The following is a 20,408-nucleotide window of genomic DNA, read 5'->3' as shown; positions in this document are numbered from 1 at the left end:
CCATGCTTAACTCCTTGTTGTCATTGCTGCACCTCTTCTGGGTTACCTACACAGTCTGCCAGAGCTACCTGCTTATACCAGACCTACCCTTCCTCCACTCTAGGACCACTGTTGGTTTGGGTAGGTATATAGTGCCATTCAGTTGAATCTCCACCCCCTCCAAGGCCAGCTGACTGTTGAGTGGCAGGCTCTTGCAAGGTGCAGGAATTTCTCCACCAGCCCTACCTGTCTTGGCACTCCAGTCCCAGGTTGGTCCCAACTTATTTGCCATCTTGGTCTTGCCTCCTTCGGTCATCTGGTAGGGTCAGTCAACACCTCCACTCTCCCACAAGAGGTTAACAAGGGTAGCTGTCTGTACCTTTGCATGTAAGTTTTCTGGGGTTATATTTGCTTTATTTATGCGCTACTTCTCTCCACTTGGGACTGGAGGGATGCCCTCCCCTCCCTGGGAACTCTCCAAAGCTGCTTATACCATTCACAACTTCTCCATTGTATCCTCAACAACTAGGTGAGGTAGATTAGGCTGAGGTTGGTTACTGGTCCAAAACAACCCAGCAGGCTTCAGTGGAAGAATGGGGATTCAAACAGAGATATCCTAGTCCAAGACTGTAACTTTTATTCCCCACTGGTTATTTGGTTGGCCACTACTGAATGCATGATAAGATGTTAGTTTGTTCAAGGATGGCAGTTCTTAGACTCTGCCCTTGGCCATTTGACTGAAAGAGACTTGAGGATACTGTGTAGTCCTGTGCTGATCTGCCTCACAGTCATGCAGCTTCCCTACACTTTCTCAGTTCCTGCTTCTCAGTTACATGTACAATTCTTTGTCTGGTAGCTAGCTTAGCATTAACAAAACAGTGTTGTTTATGGATGTATGACTAAATCTGTAGGAATTCTAATGCAAAGTATGGAAAAACCTCAGAGAGGCCTTTGATACCAGGAAGTTTTCTCTCACACACTCATACGCTCACACAGATGCAGCTCAATTTATGTCAAACAGTTTTCTGGGTGGCATAGTCCCTCTTGTATAGTATTCTAGCCAACGTCAGTGGTTCTATGTTTCAACAGGTTCCAGCCTAAAAAGATACTACTGTTGTGTGTTTCTTTACACTTAATTTTTGTCCCATGAATCATATACAATATAATACAATACAATACAATAGACCTTTATTGGCATAAGATACAAAAGCGTGAGTATAGACCATCACTAAATTTAAAAGAGTTGTACATGGCGTCTATGAGTAGTTTTACATTCTAAAATCACACTTCATTTATAAAAGTAACGTAGATTAAAATTTTTTTGTCCATTCCATTGTACACGGGATTGTGAACTTCAGAGAGTATGAAGTAAAAACTACACTTAAAGACAGGATTAAAGATATTCGTTATTCATAGCCTTCATGTACTAAAAGGTATAACAGCCTTCCCCAAGATCTATAAATTTGTATATACTAATTTAATACTATAAATTAAATTAAAGTTTCCATAAAATGCAATAAATAACAGTACAGGCTCCTTATAAACTACCTTCTAATACAAATACCCCAGGAGTATCAGAGGTATGGAGTATTTCACATTTAAATAGTTTTGTACTTGCCTGTTTTACATACCTCTTACCAAAGGACGCATGACTTTGCAGCAAATAATTGGCTATTCTCCCAAGTATAGAAAGGATTGGCTACTGTTGTTTAACAATTTTGGGATTAATAATATTTTTTTGGGGGGCACATTTCCCATTATGTCGGTAGTTACTAAAGAAAGCTTCCCCTCTGGGGATTATATTTTGGGCAATAACATAAAATGCTGGTCCAATGTTTCCACCATGGTTGGGACCAGAAAGGAGCATATGATCTGTATGTCAGGGGTAGGGAACCTTTAACTTGCTCAAAAGAGCCATTTGGACCCGTTTTCCACGGGAAAAAAGAAACACTTGGAGCGCCCGCCATAAATAATTTTTGACATTTAAAATAAAGATAACCTTGCACTGTATATATTGTGGTTTTAACCTTTTACTCCACTCATTCTGAGAAGTGCATGGATGCGCCCGCCCTGCTGCCTGCAGGGCGGGCAAGGATGGGGCCAGCAGCTTGGCCTTGCCGGCCGCTGGGAAAGCGCCTGCCCTGCTTGAATGGGGTGGGCGAGAGGGGAAGCCCGCGGCACGGCCCAGCCATCCGCGGGCAGTTGAGTGCGCCCTGCTGCCTGCAGGGCGAGCAGGATGAAGCCGGCAGCTGCGGCTCACCGTGGAGCAGCAGTGCAAGGGCAGAAGAGCCGCATGCTTTGGCTCTCGAGCCACAGGTTCCCTACCCCTGGTCTATGTGATAGAGGCCGCTTCTCAATCCGGCCTTGCAAAAGGGCAGGGGAAAAAACATTGCATCTGGCTCGAGTCAGTACCCAGCGTTGTTTAGAATCCGGGATTTGTAATAAGTATTTTAAGCCATGCAGCCGGTTGCCAGGCTCAGGGGTTTTATGCCACCAAAGGCTACATTAGGGGAGCATGTTGTTGCCGCGATTGAGTGATTAGATGTTGATACTCCTGATCATCTATATATATAAAAAGCTTTCCGTGTATGTATGTATTTGATGACCAGGTTACACACCTCAGTAACTGCTGGGCCAATTCCTCTGAAAGTCCCAGCCACTATAGTCACGATCAAAATGAGTGTTTTCCAGATGTTCACATACCTGAAATTTCCTTACCAGGCCCATGAGTAAAGCGCCTTTTCTTGGCGGCTCCTAATGAGGTGAAAGGACAGGGGAGGGGGCCTGTGTGTAACTGTCACACCTTAAATGTTAGTGCCCTTAGAGATGTGTTCCGCTCAGATGGCCCAAAAGATGAGCAGTGGAAACAGCACATGAGGCAGCCCAGCTTGAGTGGAAGTGGAAACACATACACACACATGCACATACGAGGGAGTGGGGAGGAGGGGAGGAGAAGAGAGGAGAGAAGAGGAGGAGGAGGTTTGGATTTATATCCCCCCTTTCTCTCCTAGTAGAGGAGACTCAAAGGGGCTGAGGCAATCTCTCCTTGCCCTTCCCCCCTCACAACAAACACCCTGTGAGGTAGGTGGGACTGAAGGAAAGCTCAGCTGTGACTAGCCCAAGGTCACCCAGCTGGCATGTGTGTGCAGGAGTGTACAGGCTACTCTGGAGCTGCAGATAAGCCTCCACAAGCTCAGGCGGCAGGACGGAGAATCAAACCCGGTTCCTTCAGATTAGATACACGAGCTCTTAACCTCCACTGCCACTGAGAGGGGAGGGGTGGCATCAGAGATGGGATCCAGCAGTTTCTCACAGAGTTCGAGTAGGTTACCTAATTACTTGTATGTGTGCAGAGGGGGTTACTAATTGGTGATTTTTGTCAAGTGATTTTTGCCCGATTAAACGCCCTTCTCTCTCAAGTAGGCAAGCATGAGAACTTGAAGCAGTCCCTAGCAGGAGGTGCACCAGCGTCGCGTGGCAGCCCTGCGCCTGCGTGCGATTCGATTCCCGCAAGGATGACCCACGGCACAGCGGCTGCGTCCTTGCCACAGCCCGCCCAGTAATGCCCACGCCCCTGGAATGACCGGCCACGCCCGTCGTGCCCCGCCCAGCCCCATTGGCGCTACGCCATACAGTTTGAATCCACGCCACCGCATGGGAACCTGTTACCTAAGGCATTTTGGGATCCCACCACTGGGTGGCATTACGAAGAGAGGGAGGGAGAGGAAAGGGATGGTGAGGGAGGCATTACAAGGGAAGAGAAGTGAGCGAGGGGAGACCAGTGAGCTGTAGCATGCAAAGGGGAGGGAGGCAAGGGGCCCTACCATCTTGATATGACCCACCCACCCTAAGCGGAGGAAGGGAAGAGAGGGAGAGGGAGAGGGTGGCATGCAAGGAAGAAGAAGTGAGGGAGGGAAGAGAGTGAGGGGTGGCATGCAAGGGAGGGGAGGCAGGGGCCCAGCATCTTGATACTGGCCCACCCACACCTAGAGCCCGAGGAAGGAGGAGGGGAGGGTGGCATGCAAAGGAAGAAGGGAGAGGGAGTGAGGAAAGAGAGTGAGAAGCGACACCTGCAAGGAAGATGACGGGAGGGAGGGAGGCCAGAGCACCCTAGATTCCCCTGAATACTGCAGTTACAGTTAAGAAAACCAGGCACGCATTCACTCCCAGGAGTAAAGCTCCAGTACAGCAACCATGATGACATACGCACAGATGGCTGCGTCGCACCTGTCCAGAGGTTTCCTCCAGAGCGTTACACCGTACCCACCAACAAACACTCCCAAAAGGTAAAGGATGCGTGACCAGCCAGCCTAGATGTATGGGAGGAGTGCTGTTCCATTCCCGGAATGCGGGCACACACATCATTGACATCGCACAGTATCAGGCTGCATGTTTGCATGAGCATGTACTGCTGGCCTCTGCAATTGATTTGCTGCTACTGTTCCTTTCCCATTTCACCACAATAAGCCACAGCAACGCGTGGCCGGGCCACGCTAGTATAGTCTAAGTTTAATTAGGTTATATATTTGTTGGGGGTCCTTCAATACCAACTCCTCTAATGAGAAACCCAATGAATTGAGATTACCATTGATTACCGTGAATCATATAATAAATGATAAAAATTCTTCAGCAATTCAAGCGTCTTGAATTTAACATAAGATACGCCGGTGGTCAAGAAATCCAAAGAGAAGAGGAAAACAGGTGTGAAGTCAGGAATGGAACTCAAAACCAACGAGAAAGTCTCAGTTGAAAAACAATAATTTCTAAAGGGGCAGCCAGATCAATAAGACAGAAGTAGTATTTTCCTGGCTAATTAATACTTTGAGGAGATTGATAAAAACAAGTAACCATAAATGATTTAGTTAAAAAGGTGGACACAGAACTAAGCAGTGGTTATTGTGATGAGCAGCTATATTCAGCCAGTATCACGTTGGGCTATAACAGATTTGACAAGTAAACTAACAACTCCATCCAGTGCGGGAGAGGGGGGCACAAGCACTTTAGGGAATGGCTCAACCATGTGCCGCCATATTTGCTCTCCCCGGGGCACTTATCCCAGTAGAGGGGGCAGACACGCTGGTGGCTGCCCATCCCTCAGTTCCACTTCAGGGATTTTCTTTATGTTCGCTACCTCCCCGCTTTGCCTAGATGGCCTCAGGAGGTGGAGCAGTGGTGCAGCAGCAGCACTGTCCTCAGCCACCAGAACCCTTTGGATGCGGCTGTCCATCTCAGTATTATCATTGCATTGCCAAGCAGATTCTTGCATATGAGTTATCTATATACCAGTGATTGTTAATGTTTACTCAATTCAGGCAACTATCCAGTGCCGCCTGGTTAAATCACCTTTGTACAAAAACAAAATGTTGCTTCAAAACTTCATGTTTCTGAATACAATTGCACTTCTTTGAAACCATTTTACTTCACCTGTTCAAAATAGCATCATAAGTATAGTCTATACAGTTTGTTTAATTTGGCATGTTTTAAGTAAATCGAACCAGTAGAGGTTATGTGCATTTTTCTGAGTTTGTATGACTTGAAATAAAAATCATCTATGACATCCCAAAATGATATCCTTTGCCTACATCAATTTTCATATGCATTTTATGCAATAGCCTTCTGAGAGGAAAAAAAGGTTGCTGGAATTTCTGTTTCATTTTTAATTCTCCTTGAAGTGTTTATGCCTACAATCCTAATAATACTTTTCTGGGAGTAAGCCCCACTGAATAAAGTGGGATTTACTTCTGACTAGGCCTACTTATGATTGCTCCCTATATGTGGAAAAACTATATCAGACCAGATCTGTGAGAAGTTGCTCAGGCAATGTGCTAGTCAAACAATGTATTTCTTTGCAAAGTTAATTCAGTCTAAGCCTATGGTGATAACTGGACTTCGTCTGGAGTGGCACTGAATAGGATTCTACTGAAAAACACTTTTATTGGATGCTATCAGGTAACCTTAATTAGAGTTGAAAGACAGTCAGTGTTCCCTGAACAGGGTGTTTCTGTCCCAGAATGTGTATATTTCTTATTGGGGCAGGAACGGGGGGGGGGGCAGCTGTCCCCTTGTGATGGGCAGAAAGGGGGCAGCAGCTCACTAGGTTGCCACATGATGTGTTTTCTCTCTCCAGTGCTCAGCATTGAGCTGTTATGCACTTTCAGTTTCCTTGCACCTATCATAGCCTGGACTGTTCAATAACAGCACTCTGAGTTTAGTTGATTTATTTATTTTGAAATAGCATCAGGAAAAGAGCATTTGGACTTCTATTGGCAGAACTAAGCAATATTATAATCAACATTATACCCTAAGTTACACTCACAGTCTGTCACCCCACCCTGCTCACCAGTTCCCAGGGAGTGGAGGGCATCCCTCGAGTCCCACAACTGCTGCAAGGAGAAACCACCCTCCCCCACCAGCGCCAAAACAACCTAAATACCACACAACTGAGAGTGCTGCAGTAGCAGGTGGCTATAGCAGGTGAGAGCCAGTGTGGTGCAGTGGTTAAGAGCAGGTGTGCTATAATCTGGGGAACTGGGTTTGGTTCAAAGCTTCCTAGAGTACTCTTCTCTTCTCCATTTTTTCACAAGAACCACATGAGGTAGACTATGCTGCGAGTTGTGTGACTTCCATAATAGAAGTGGGAATTTGATCCCTAGTCTCCAGTATCCTTGTTTGACATTCTATCAGCTGCACTCATGCACAGGTTATTTTATTATAGCAAGTCACATTCTGTATATGCTCAGAGGCATTTTTGCTTCTACAGTCATGTATCTTGCTACCAGTGTCGCCTCTATTATTTTTGATCACTATCCTCTGCATGATGGGGCCGGAGAGTAGAAACTATAGCTTGCAATAACTTCATGTCCCTCCACTATGATGCTGATAACCATGGTTATAACATGCATATAAAATCTACTTTGTGTGGGCTCTTTTTATGTAGTCAATTCCAGCATTTTATTTGAAATTAGTTCACAAATTGGGTCCATACCAAATGGCTTGTATGTGTGCAGAGTGCTTTTGGAACATTAAAGCCCTACATGGCTAACAGGTAATCTTGGAGATGAGGTAGAAACACCAGGTAAGCATGAAGGCAAGACAGATGCTTGCTGTTACTCCCATTTCTTATCTCAGAGAGGGTAAAGTCCATACTCATGTATATGACGTGTAAGGGGCCCTACTGTCCAATCAGCTCTTAGTTCTGATGGTGCCAAGTAGGTCATTGTATATAAAAGGTCTGATAAGTGTGTGATGTTCAGTTAAAGGGCACCATTCATTTCTGTCATGAACAAGTGTTTATTTTCTCTCTGCAGGAAGTGGCAACGTTATACTTCTTTAGCTTATTTAGTTTTGTATAGTATCTGGATTTTTTAAAAATAATTTCTGCAACCACTTCTTGCACCTGCTTGCATAATAACCCAAACAGAGTAAAATTTTCCACAACAGTTCGGCTTCTATTGCTCTATGAATTCTCCTCCTGCATTTACAGGAATTACAGGGCTATTGATCTTGTACTCTTTTTGGAAAAATCGTGGCAAGGCTAACAGATTCCATTGAAGAAGAAGAAGAGTTTGGATTTATATACCACCTTTCTCTCCACCCTAGGTGGCTTATAAGCTCCTTTCCCTTCCTCTCCCCACAACAAACAGCTTGTGAGGTAGGTGGGGCTGAGAGAGCTCCGAAGAACTGTGACTAGCCCAACTGTGACTAGGTCACCCAACAGGAATGTAGGAGTGTGGAAATGCACTGGTTCACCAGATAAGCCTCTGCCACTCAGGTGGAGGTGTGGGGAATCAAACCCAGTTCTCCAGACTACAATCCACCTGCTCTTAACCACTACACCACGCTGGCTCTCGTGGTAAAGAAGCTTATTTGTGAAACACTTACAGAATTTGGGAATTTTAACTACTAAAATATATTTTTATTGCCCCCCCCTTTTTTTTTTACTTCCTAATGGCTGCTGCGGCCTTTTTATTTCTCCTTGTTTACAGGAATCACAGCATGTTTTTCTTTGGATCACTTCAGTCAGAGTCAGTATGGAACATACATATGCCTTATCTTTATACTTAAACAGAATCTTGGTCTAGCCAAGTCAGTATTGTCTATTCAGATTAGCAGCTGCTCTCCAGGGTGTTAGGAAGAGATATTTCACATCACCTATTAGCTTGTTCCTTGATCTGGAGATGCTGGCTGAATGCCAATCAAATAGCCTATGACTGAAGCATGGCCCCTCTCCTATGGCACATATACAGCTGCTTTATTCTGTCACTCCATTTGGCCCTGAATTGTGTGTTCAGAATGGCAGTCTTTTGCCCAGCGCTGCTATTTGATGTTCTTTTAGTTGGAAATACTAGCAATTAAACCAGATACGTTATTATTCAAAAATGTCCTCTGTGACACTGATCTCCCCACAGAAGAATTCTAAACGAAATCAAAATGTTAGATGATATAAGAATACGGAAATGAAAAGCAGTCATTGCATCCTTTTGCTCAGGATGGAACTATCTACCTACCAGTGACCCAACAAATAAACCTAACTGATCTAATGTGAAAAAGGTCATTTTATCCTAAAGTTCTCACCACCTTCATTCCATCAACCAAGTCTAACTTGTTAGTTAATATTAGCAGTCCAGAGTCCCCAGCAGTGGGACACAGTGCTGTTGTGGTGCCACCCTCCACCACTTCGAATAGCAGCAGTGGCGTAGTGGTGAAGAGCAGGTGTACTCTAATCTGGAGGAACCGGGTTTGATTCTCCGCTCTGCCGCCTGAGCTGTGGAGGCTTATCTGGGGAATTCAGATTAGCCTGTACACTCCAACACATGCCAGCTGGGTGACCTTGAGCTAGTCACAGTTCTTCTGAGCTCTCTCAGCCCCACCTACCTCACAGGGTGTTTATTGTGAAGGGGGAAGGGTAAGGAGTTTGTAAGCCCCTTTGGGTCTCCTTGCAGGAGAGAAAGGGAGAATGTAAATCCAACTCTTCTTCTTAATAGCACAGGGAGGCAAAAAAACAAACACAAACCTATATGAACCCTAATTATTCATAGATAATAGACTGAAGTAGTGGTTGAGGAAGAACTATGCAAGCACAGATTACTGCAAAATGTCACTGAAGGTGGTTTTTATACATTTCATTCAGAATGTTGTCAGACTGCTCCACAGTTATTCAGACTGAGCACTGGCTTTTGAAAGAAATGTGAAATGATCCATGGCTCATTCCGCACATGCAGAATAATGCACTTTCAAACTGCTTTCAGTGCTCTTTGAAGCTGTGTGGAATGGCAAAATCCACTAGCAAACAGTTGTGACAGTGGTTTGAAAACGCATTATTTTGCGTGTGCGGAAGGGGCCCATAAGAATATAAGAAGAGCCATACTGGATCTGGCTGAAAGCCCATTTGCCCAGCATTTTACTCACACAGTACCCTCCCCACCCCAGCTGCCTCTAAGAAGCCCACAAACAGAGATACTAGAATAGAAATCTGCTGTTCATTCTCTCCAGCAAGTGACATATAGAGGCATATTGCACCTGGTATTGGATGGAGTAAATATTTGTCATGACTAGTAGCTATCATGACTAGTAGTGATTGATAGTACTGTCCTCCATGAATTTGTTCACTCCCCCTTTAAAGCCTTCCAAGTTGGCCTCCATCACCATATTCTGGGGCAACGAGTTCCTCAACTTAACTATATGCTGTATAAAAAAGTACTTCCTTTTGTCTGTCCTAAATTGCCTATCCTTCAGTGAATGACTCTGGGTTCTAATATGAGACAGGGAGAAAAGCTTCTTTCTGTCCATTCTTTCCACACCATGTATCCAGATTTCATAAAAACTGTTTCCATATCATTAGAATCATACAATGTTTTCAGCCCTGAATATTGATACAGCATTTCCTCATATTTGCCTTTGGAGAGTCACATCATTTTTTGTATCAGACATGTATCGCTGCAGCTGCAAAAACAGTATGTATCCAGTCTACTTTCATTCTAGAAGAATAGCCATGATAACAGCAAAAAACAAACCAAAACAAAATCCCTGTTTTGTTGGTATCACAAGTTTGTCATCTTGCATAAGGTTTCATAGCCTACAATCCACCTTGTCAAAAATTTGAAGTGAGTCCTCTCTTAACAAATATATACGATGGAGGAAAAAAGTGTCAAAAGACCATGACAGGCTGAGATATAATGGTGTAACATTCACCATTATATGTAATCTAGAAAACTATAGAGACTAAAAGGATTTTTCTAGTTTTGCTAAACTGATTATTTGATGTAGCTATAGAATCGGGGTTCATTGGAGATCCCACCATATTTCTTAATAGAATTCTAATTCAGCAGTTTTATTCTTTTGTTCAAGAATGGTGCAATGTTCTCCAACTGATTTCTGAGTGTTGTCATTTTCTAAATGTCAGATTGGTGTCCATTTATTCTCCAGCAGTGAAGTTCAGTCATCCAGTGAGGTCATGCCCCCAACTGTTCAGGCAGGGCTTTTAAAAATTATTTGCATACTCTCTTAGACCGTAGGGGGTCGTCCCTACACAGTCTAAATAGTCATGCTATTTGGGCAGTTTACTAGTTCCCAACTCCACTTACTTAAGTAAACTGGGAAATCTGGGTCAGAGAGAAGATTCTTTGGAGGGACTATCGACTATAACATGGACAGGACCACAGGACTGCCTCTAGCAGTGGTCACCAGCTGCTGCTCAAGGATCTGAGGAGCCAGTACCAAGCTCCTCTGACCCACTGGAGCCCAGCAACTTGGGCTTGCCATAGGAGGACCCAGCCAGCCCATCTGCTGCTGCAAAGGCAGTTGTGGCAGAGGCCAGAGGCTTCCCAAATGCCCAAGGCTCCATTGTTTTGCCTCCATGATGTCTGGTTTGTTCTGCTAGTGGGCAGACTCCAACCCTGGTGCTCCCAGCCTGGATATTGCCCCAGCAAAGCAGTCTATTACATCCACTAAACACAGGCAACATGGCATCCTTGCTTCCTGAGCCCTTCCCTCTACCCCCAGCTCCTCCTCTGGCTGCTGTAGCCCTGGGGGCTTATGTGGGGGATTAATTCCTTCCACAAAGGCAGGTCTATTGCAATTAGAACATCTGCTGTAATCTCAAACTTCATAAGGGCAACATCAGTTTGGGCAGATGACCTGTTACAGAAACCAGAGGTGGACCCTACAGCACTCAAGTGATTGATCTTCAAGGTTCAGTGGGCTGCTCAGTTTGTTTCTGACGCCTCACTGTACAATATGCAGCTCTGTGCTTGCTCCCAGGTGGTGAATGTCTTAGTTCATCACAACCTCTGGATAAAAAACTAGAAGGTGGACTCACTGACTGAGGCTAATTTGGTGACAGAAAAGTTTGGAGACATGCTTCTCTTTGGTGAGGTGGCTCTGGAGAAAGTACTCATCGAAACCAAGGGGAAAAAAAGAAGGTCCTCTGCCCCTTGTCGTCAAAAGACAAAGGAGTAAAGGCAAGGGCCAGTCCTCCTTTCGGCCCTATTGTTCCTTTTGACTGAAATCAGGTAGCTCTGAAATAGCTCTGAAAGGGTTCCTTCCTTACCTTCCTGAGATACTAGAGATTAAATCTAGGACCTCTTGCATGCAAAGCATGTACTCTATCAGTGGTCACCAGCTGCTGCTCAAGGATCTGAGGAGCCAGTACCAAGCTCCTCTGACCCACTGGAGCCCAGCAACTTGGGCTTGCCATAGGAGAACCCAGCCAGCCCATTTGCCATAGGAGGACCCAGCCAACCCTTTACTTGTTAACAGACAATGGTTCTTTCCCCCACCATGGATACTCCAACAGGCATATATACTCCACTTGCTTTCCTACTATCAGATCCTCTGAAGATGCCAGCCACAGACGCAGGCGAAACGTCAGGAGAGAATGCTGCTAGAACACGGCCATACAGCCCGGAAACCACACAGCACCCAAGTGATTCCGGCCGTGAAAACCTTCGACAATACATGTACTCTATCACTTAGCTAAAGCTGTGAAACTTAGTATGATCTTATCTAGAGAAACTTTGATTTTGCATACTCCTTATCTGAAGTTATTGTCAACATTGGGGTGTTGTGTGGTTTCCGGACTGTATGGCCGTGTTCTTTCAGCATTCTCTCCTGATGTTTCGCCTGCATCTGTGGCTGGCATCTTCAGAGGATCTGATAGTAGGAAAGCAAGTGGAGTATATATGCCTGTTGGAGTATCCATGGTGGGGGAAAGAACCATTGTCTGTTAACAAGTAAAGGGTGCAATTAGCAAGCTAGATTTACATGTGTTGAGTGGCTTTAAACAACTTTTTATTTGGTGGTATTATGCTACCCATTTTAGAAGGTGTGGGGTGAGGGAGCATAGAAGAGATGCGGGGTACTCAAGTGAGAAAGGAATGCATGTGGGAAATGGAGAAGAACACCTTCCCGTGAAATGGTCAGAATGATGGGGATCATGATTAATGCATGCAGCATTAATAATGGATTGGTATGGCAGGTGATCAGGTATATTTTTGATGACTAGTCAATATTTTGAACTGATTCTCAAGATTGGCTATAAAAATACAGTACAGTGTAATGTTAAACGTATTTTAGTGTTTCCAGAACATTTTGAAATCTTATTTGTTAATAAACTGTGCCAGTGTTGGAATGCTGGTGGTTAGTTGTTGCCTATACTTGTTTAATTGGTTATAAATACTATATTGTACTAGATGCTTCTCAGTTAAATTACTGGCATGCATACATATTCAAATATTTCATTTTCCCCAAAAAATAGGCTGAAGCTGCTGCCACTGACATGGCTACAGCCTCCCCAAGATCTGGAATCAGTAATAATTGTAATGGAAGACTACAAATGCAAGTAACCAGTAAGTAAAAATTTGCACAAAATACATGTAATTTATATCCTGCCCTGTTTAGTTAAAAAAAAAGTGGTTATCTACATTCCTAAAAATTGTTCTCGGGCATCTAGTGGCTGAACTACATCTCCTAGCTTGCAGCACATCCTTTTCCTGTGCCAAATCTACCCTTCAAATGGAAAATAGGAATTACATCCAGACATCTCAGCAAATTGCCTAGTCTTTATGTATTTAGATAGCAATGTGGGCAAAGAGAGAGAGTTGTGAGATTGTTTGGGCGAGGGGTGGTCTTTGAAGAAGCATGTAGGTAATACTTAATGTAGGTAACCTTAATGAAGTGTGGCCACAATTTTCCTTTCTTTCCTGGGGTTGAGAGACAGATTCTTCCTTTTGAAATTAATCTAAGGTATTTTATTTTATTTTTGTTCCTCAACCAATTCAGTTTCTTAAAATAACTTGGAAATGTCAATATACTGGATACAGTTATATGTCCATGCCATATACACTGAAAAGAATAGAACTTTCATAATAGCAAGAAAAGTAAAAACATAATGTTTGACCACTCTCTGTGTTTGTTTCTTTTTAAAAACATAATTAAATTTTTCAATAATGTTTTGTTTTCTCTCACAAATGGTCTTTTAGGGTCTGCTACACTGATAATTTATTATATATTATTATTACAGATTGTTTAGTTATTGGCTGTAACAGATATAAAGCGTAAATTGTAAATAAATCAGAAAGATAAAATAGATTGGTAAGAAAATAACATGTAATAAAGACTGTATTTTACAGTAATGATATACAGGGTCAGAATTATCCCCTTTATAACAGACAATTTGTTAAAAGGTCTGATTTCTTTGGAATGCAGGGTTAATTTGAATAACTTTATAATCTGCTATCTATATATATAAAAAGCTAACAGTGTTTTTGTTGATGACAGTATACCTCAGTAACTGCTGGGCCAATTCCTCTGAAAATTCCCAGCCACTATAGTCAGCCAGGCGAGAGTGTTTTTAGATGTTCACATACCTGAAATTTCACACCTGGCCCAGGTAAAACGCCTTTTTCCTGGCTCTCCATGGTGAAGGACATGCAGCTGCCTGTGTGTAACTGTCACGCTTAGAATGTTCGTGCTGCTTAGAATGTTTGCTCAGATGGCCAGATATGAGCAGTGGAAACAGTACATAGGCAGTAACTCCTGTGGAAGTGAAAGACATACACACGAGGGAGAGGGAAGGGAGGGAGAGGGAGGGGTGGCATGCAAGGGAAGAGAGGGAGGGAGAGGAAAGGGACGGAGGGGGAGGCATACAAGGGAAGAGAAGTGAGAGAGGGGAGACAGTGAGGGGTGGCATGCAAGGGAGAGAGACAGGGGTCCCTGTTAAGGGGTGCAGTACTGAAGCGGGATTCACTCCCCAGATAGCAGAGTTTGCGCAACACTCACACTGGAACACACAGCAGGAACTGAGACGCACACAGCTATATCAGCTTCCCAGAAGCGGTCCTTCTTTATTAGGTTCACAGCAATGTTGCTCTCTCTGTCAAAGTGCTTCGCCAGACGGCTAGAAGACAAGAGTCTCACAGTGCATAGCACACTGCTGCATTATATGCATTTCATCCACCAATCAGAAAACCTTTCCAATTAGCTCCAGAAAGAGGCTGTCATACAGAGGTGGTCATATGACACCTGTCATTTAGATTTTGTAGATCAGACATGTGCTCTGACATCCCCAGCACCTTTCCATTCCCCCCCCCCCCCAAGGAATGTGGGCGCACACATCAATGACATCGCACAGTGTCAGGCTGCGTGTTTGCATGAGCACGTACTGCTGGCCTCTGCAATTGATTTGCTGCTACTGTTCCTTTCCCATTTCACCACAATAAGCCACAGCAATGCGTGGCCGGGCCCCGCTAGTTTCTCATTAAAAAGCTGTGAATCTTCAATATAATGCTTAAAATGGAAGACTTTCTCTATTTACACAAATGTATTCCTCACATAAAATTGAAGTGAATTTTCTCTTCATTACCAATATTTACATTTATCAAAACCATAAAGTGCTAAGTCCCTTATACTCGAGTATATACGGTATATAATCTCTCCAAAGATTGATCACCAAAAAGATAATTTTATTTATAGGCTTCTAGAAATGAAAAATGTAAATGTTTGCATTAACAGGATAAGGTGACCTATAAAAGTGCCTTAGCTCTTAGCTAGACTAGTAATTATGCATAATCTTGGAGAGCTTTTTCAGCCTCTTTCCTCAGCAGAAGTTACATTTAACAAAGTGAAGCTGTTTAAAAGTATAGAATGTTGTATGGCCTTTACTGAAGACAATGTGATATTGTTCTATGGAACTCAAATGGGAATGGTCAGACATTTAAAAAGCAGCAAATCTTAGTTATCTTGGGGAGAGGCACAACAAATCACAAGAGAGGATTAGAGCAATGATTAGATTGTTAGACTAGGCTTTGGGAGACTCAAATGCAAACTCCACTGTACCAAGGAAGTTTCACCCCTCCACTGGGACAAGTACCTTGGAGAGGGTGAATCCATCGGCGTGGTCGCCCAGCTGCTCCCACGAGTGGATTCAGCCCCCCCTTAAATGGGGCTGTCAGTCATATATATTAATATTATGTATAAACCTAATAAAACTGAAAAACCTATTGTAGGTATTGTCTCCATGGACTTAAACTTTTGACATTCTTTGCATGTAGAAAATCAATCTAAACTGCTGGAATTGCAGTTTTGTGACATTTCACTGTTGGAGGCATGTCTGATGTGTCTGGAAAATTAAGTGATACATTGAAAACTATAAAAAGAAAAGCCGTAAGGGTGAAAGATGAAGACTTTTTCTTGTTGCACTGAGTCAGACATTTTCACTGAACTGCTACTTGTGTGATGTGTCCAATTACCAAATTTCCATAAATAAGTAGAATATAGCTGGTTTATTTAAGAGAAAAATGACTTCAGTATTCACCTAGGAATACATATCACAAAATACTAAGTGTTGCTTTGCCCTTCCTCGCTTTTCCTCCCTCTTTCCACCGTTTTACCATTATTAATCCTTAAGGGGTGGAATGCATGGAAAACACCATTTTGTTGTTGTTACTATTAGATGTATTTATTGCTATTGGTTTTATTGTTAAAATTTATATTGTATTTAGATTTTTATATTATGGTATTGCGATGTGAGCTGCCCTGAGCTCAAAAGGGGAGGAGTGGCGTAGAAATCCAATAAATAATTATAACAATTCTATTCTTCTTCTCCTTATTATATGTGATGCAGCTCCCTTCTTTGTACTTGCTTGTAGATCTGCTGTGGCTCTTTTTGAACTGAGAAGCTAGATTCTTTTCAGCAGAAGCTGAAAAAGCAAACCTTGTTAACTTTATTATTGTGAAATAATAGTGCTGTTTTTCCAGTAGCTATGATAAATATTCTTGTTAGTTTCTAGTGCCAAACTGAAGAGAAAAAAGAACTGGTTTGGTGGAACTGCCATCTATACAGAACTAGTAGCAGATAGCGAAGTTAAGAAAACATCTAAATCTAACAGTTCGTCAAATCCAAAATGGGATGAACGGTTGACTGTGTAAGTAGCATTTTATTTAAACTTAAATTCAAAACTTCTTTTTTCCACTGAGAGTTTGCAGTGAAATGATTGTGCAGTGGGACTCATTATGCAGCAAGTGTAGCATTGGTAAGTAAGCCAGTCACCTGTTCCTCACCATCATAAATATGCTTAAGTGATCTGACACACTTAATACCTGTGAACATGTTAAATTATATCTGAGACAAAACATTAGTAAAATGGAACTTGTGTATAAACAGTATGTATTCATTTTAATTTAAATTTTAGAAGTTTTTATCATTTGATGTAAATTACTTGAATATAAATATGTGAACTGTATAGCTTCAAACTGTAGTGCAGTGGTTCTCAACCTTCCTAATGCTGCGACCCTTTAATACAGTTCCTCATGTTGTGGTGACCCCCAACCCTAACATTTATCCATTTTACAGATGGAGAACACTGATGCAGAGAATCTTAGGCGACCCCTATGAAAGGGTCATTCGAACTCTAAAGGGGTCGCGACCAACAGGTTGAGAACCGCTGCTGTAGTGTGATAATAGCAGAACTGCAAGGGCTTGGCAGCCCTTTTTAGGTTTAATTTCTGTTTTTTTTTAAAGTAGTAACATGATAGAAATAACTGCTTCCAGTGATGTCAAAAGAGTGGAAGAGATACTTATATTTTTGGTAACGTTATTAAATTAAATATATTGAAGCATAGGCTAAAAATAAATAGCTTTTCTCTTTCAACGTTTGTTACCATTTTCAAAGTTATTATTAGTTGCATGCTCAAAGTTGACTTTGCATGGCATCCAGAAGATTATAGTGGTACAGATGAATTTCCTGAAGAAAGGAGCTCCAAAATTGGACTGCCATGCTGGAAAAAGCACTTTTCTCCTGGTAGCCATCTTCTTAACCTATCAAGGCAGTGCAACTGGAAAAGGTTTTGGAAAAAAAAACTTAAGTCCTGAACAGGCTTTTGGGGTCAAAGTGAACTCCCTGATTTGCATTAAAAAAAGTGGAAGCTACTGTAGAATTTTCAGTTGGTTTGATATAGATATTGTAATGAGACTCAATAACAGCTTGCCATATTTCGAAACAATTATTATTTCCAAATACCTCTCAGTACCATATCACATACTGTAGTAATCAAGTTCTATATTGTCCTTTCCCAGAAAAGGGTTCAGCTGGTGCAAAAGATGTCACTTGAATATCCATATGCAAAGTTGGGTCTAAAATTATCCTCAGGTTACAAATCTGACCTTTAAGAGGGAATGCAGTCTCACCTGATCTTCAAGGTGGAATATACTAGTTAAACACTACCTTCATGCTCTAATTAACCACATCCAGTATACTTCTCTCTTATCTAGATTAAACCTTATTATATTATCTCTCCTCCAGTCTATTATTGACTCCTGGTATCTATTCAAGGTTTCTTCAGCCACTTCTAGATTAGAGAGGTTGGACATGTCTCCCACTGCATTTTCTGGATGGCTTTTTATAGTTATTGAAACTTTTACAGGCCATGATAGGGTGCTGTGAACTATAACATATGGATGCCATGGTGTCAAATAGCAGTTCCCATGAATACCTTTAGGCATGAGTAAAACAACTGAAGTAGAGTTCCTCCAACTCCAACTTCCCCAGGCAATCTAGAAGAATACTATGGGCAGTAGTATCAAATGGCTGAAAGGTCCAGAAGAACCCAGAGTGTAATACTTTCTGTCAATTTCAGAATTAGACTGGAAGCCAGATTTGAAATAGATCAGTATCGAGAGTACAAACATATGATGGTCCTGGGGGTGTTCTCTAGAATATGCTACCAAGGATCCATAATCTGCACTCTGTTACATTTCTCAGCTGAACTGAGAAATGTTCTCTGTGGTTGCAACTGAACTGAGAAATGTTCTCTGGTGTTGCAATTCTAGCATGCTAGATTGGTTCAGTGGGAAAGTCATTTGTGGAACAAGCTTTTTTTCTATGAAACACCCAGGTTTACCTTGGTACTCAGATGAAGTGTTGTGATTGCTGTGACACCCACAACACCTCAGCTGGGAAGTGATTATTTCTTCTAGGGCAGCTACATGTAGAAGACTGGATGTCTTGTAAAAGAAGCCCTTCTTCCCAAGCCATCTGGGCAAAACAGGCTATTGTGATTGTTATAGCAGTCTCAAGTCAATGTCTTCATTGGGAAGAAATTTTAAACCCCAAGAACAATAATTAAAGCCAACTGGGAACTTGACACATTAGTTCATTAACATTCTAGTATAACCAAATCAGCCTACCTGAATAATGTAACCTTATATTGCTGGCTAAAGTGGGTGAGAAAAGAAGCAGGCCATTTCATAAGCAAAGTACCACCATAGATCCATAAGGAGTAGGTTGTAATTACCCAGTAATAAGTAAGGCATTCTCTGCATGCTCAGAGGTATCCTTCTCTATCCAATATTAAAATGTAAACATATTAATCCTGTGTGAATGAGGGTTGCACAACTCAGATATCCTGTGGGGTAGAGTCTGTTTCACTTTAGTCAGGGTCTAGTTTAGCCCAGCTACAGTTGTGCACCCTAGTCTAGATAATTGATTTTGTGTATAAAAATTTGGAGTTGGACCACTAGTACTTGCATTAGCACTTCTTCAGAAAGGAAAATTTGCTACTATCAGATAGTGAGATTGTTGGACTACAAGAAGTATAAGATTTTTGCTGTCTTTGTGATAATGCATCTCTTCCAGTATGTCCTCAGTGCCCACAGCAATAGATTTCTGGCTATGATTCTTGATTGACTTTATTCTTTGTAGGCTGATGATTGATAAATTTAGGAGCTAACATATGCAGCTTATTTGTGGGCTTTTCTGCATGCTCTGCTTACTCTTGATTTTCTTGGTAGTAGATCCACAGGCATGGGAATCAGTTTGGGTTTTTTTCTTCCACACATCTTCCACGTTTCTCCCTGTAATGAGGATTTTCGTCAAAATCCACAAATGTTCCTGTATTTCTGGCACATCTGTGGCAAATTATACACTTTCACTGGAGTGAAAATATGCCGTGTTCACTTCATCCTGTTGAAAGAAGCACCAGATAAATGCACATGGTTGGTAGACAGAAGATCAGTAAATGCTGATGCGTGTTAAGATCACTTGATACTGTAGATTGGGATCGCACTGTTTTCTTACTACATCAAAGATAGCTGCTATGCCTAGCTATTTTATTTTGCATATTAAATATGGTAAGATGAACTATAGTGTGCTTCATATTTCTAATTAGGAAAAGGGAATTAAATTTGTTTGTTGTGTACAGGAATGTGACTCCACAGACCACTTTGGAATTTAGAGTATGGAGTCATCACACTTTAAAAGCTGATGCTTTATTAGGAAAAGCCACTGTGGATCTTAAACAAACCTTGGAAATACATAATAGAAGATGTAAGTTACACATTTACTTGTATTTTGTTAGTTAATCTATATTGTATAAGGAATGTTACCTTAATATGTATTGTACTTTTGTGTTTAACTTGTTGTAATTTGTTCATTTCCCATAAGGTAGCTTTCCTCTTTGTACTAGTGCAGTGTCTGAAAGTAATGTTATTCTGATTATGTGCTTTTTTCATTTTGAAAATGCTATATTATATTGCATGTACAAAGCTGGAAAGGTTCTGATTTCATCATTACAAAATATTAATCTTTCTGAACATGTTAGAGACTACTTGCTGTATTTTTCTTGTTGGGCATTTTATGTTTTGGTTTTAGATGGAGATAATTTTAACTATTATTGTAAGATGCCTTAAACCACAAAGAAAGGTGGTATATGTATATTTTTTTTAATTGTCATGTAATAATTACTAAAATTTAAAGAGCATAGCAGCCAACAATATTGGTTCTGTCCATTGACAAATTCCCAAATGAGTGCAGACACTAGCAAAGACTTCCTACTCCCACAAACAAGAGCAGAGGTTTTTGCCGATATTAAGCATCTCAGCCACTCACATCAAGTGCCTTCATCTTGTCCCCCTTTCCCATCTGTGTGAACTCTAA

General features: G+C 41.9%; 1 protein-coding gene across 2 annotated transcripts in view; it reads left to right on the top strand.

Moving 5' to 3' along the window:
* The window catches only part of WWP1 (WW domain containing E3 ubiquitin protein ligase 1), a 62,552-nt gene that overhangs the window by 6,738 nt on the left and 35,406 nt on the right, over positions 1-20,408 (top strand). For both annotated transcript variants that reach the window (XM_048507375.1, XM_048507374.1), the window contains exons 2-4: positions 12,734-12,824; positions 16,259-16,400; positions 19,675-19,799. In XM_048507375.1, coding sequence (XP_048363332.1) covers positions 12,755-12,824; positions 16,259-16,400; positions 19,675-19,799 — 337 coding nt within the window. In that variant the 5' untranslated portion in view covers positions 12,734-12,754. The remainder of the gene's footprint in view (positions 1-12,733; positions 12,825-16,258; positions 16,401-19,674; positions 19,800-20,408) is intronic.

This window comes from Sphaerodactylus townsendi, linkage group LG09 (genome assembly GCF_021028975.2).
Source record: "Sphaerodactylus townsendi isolate TG3544 linkage group LG09, MPM_Stown_v2.3, whole genome shotgun sequence".
In the NCBI taxonomy this organism is placed as follows: Eukaryota; Metazoa; Chordata; class Lepidosauria; order Squamata; family Sphaerodactylidae; genus Sphaerodactylus; species Sphaerodactylus townsendi.
This window is presented reverse-complemented; position numbering and strand designations above follow the sequence as displayed.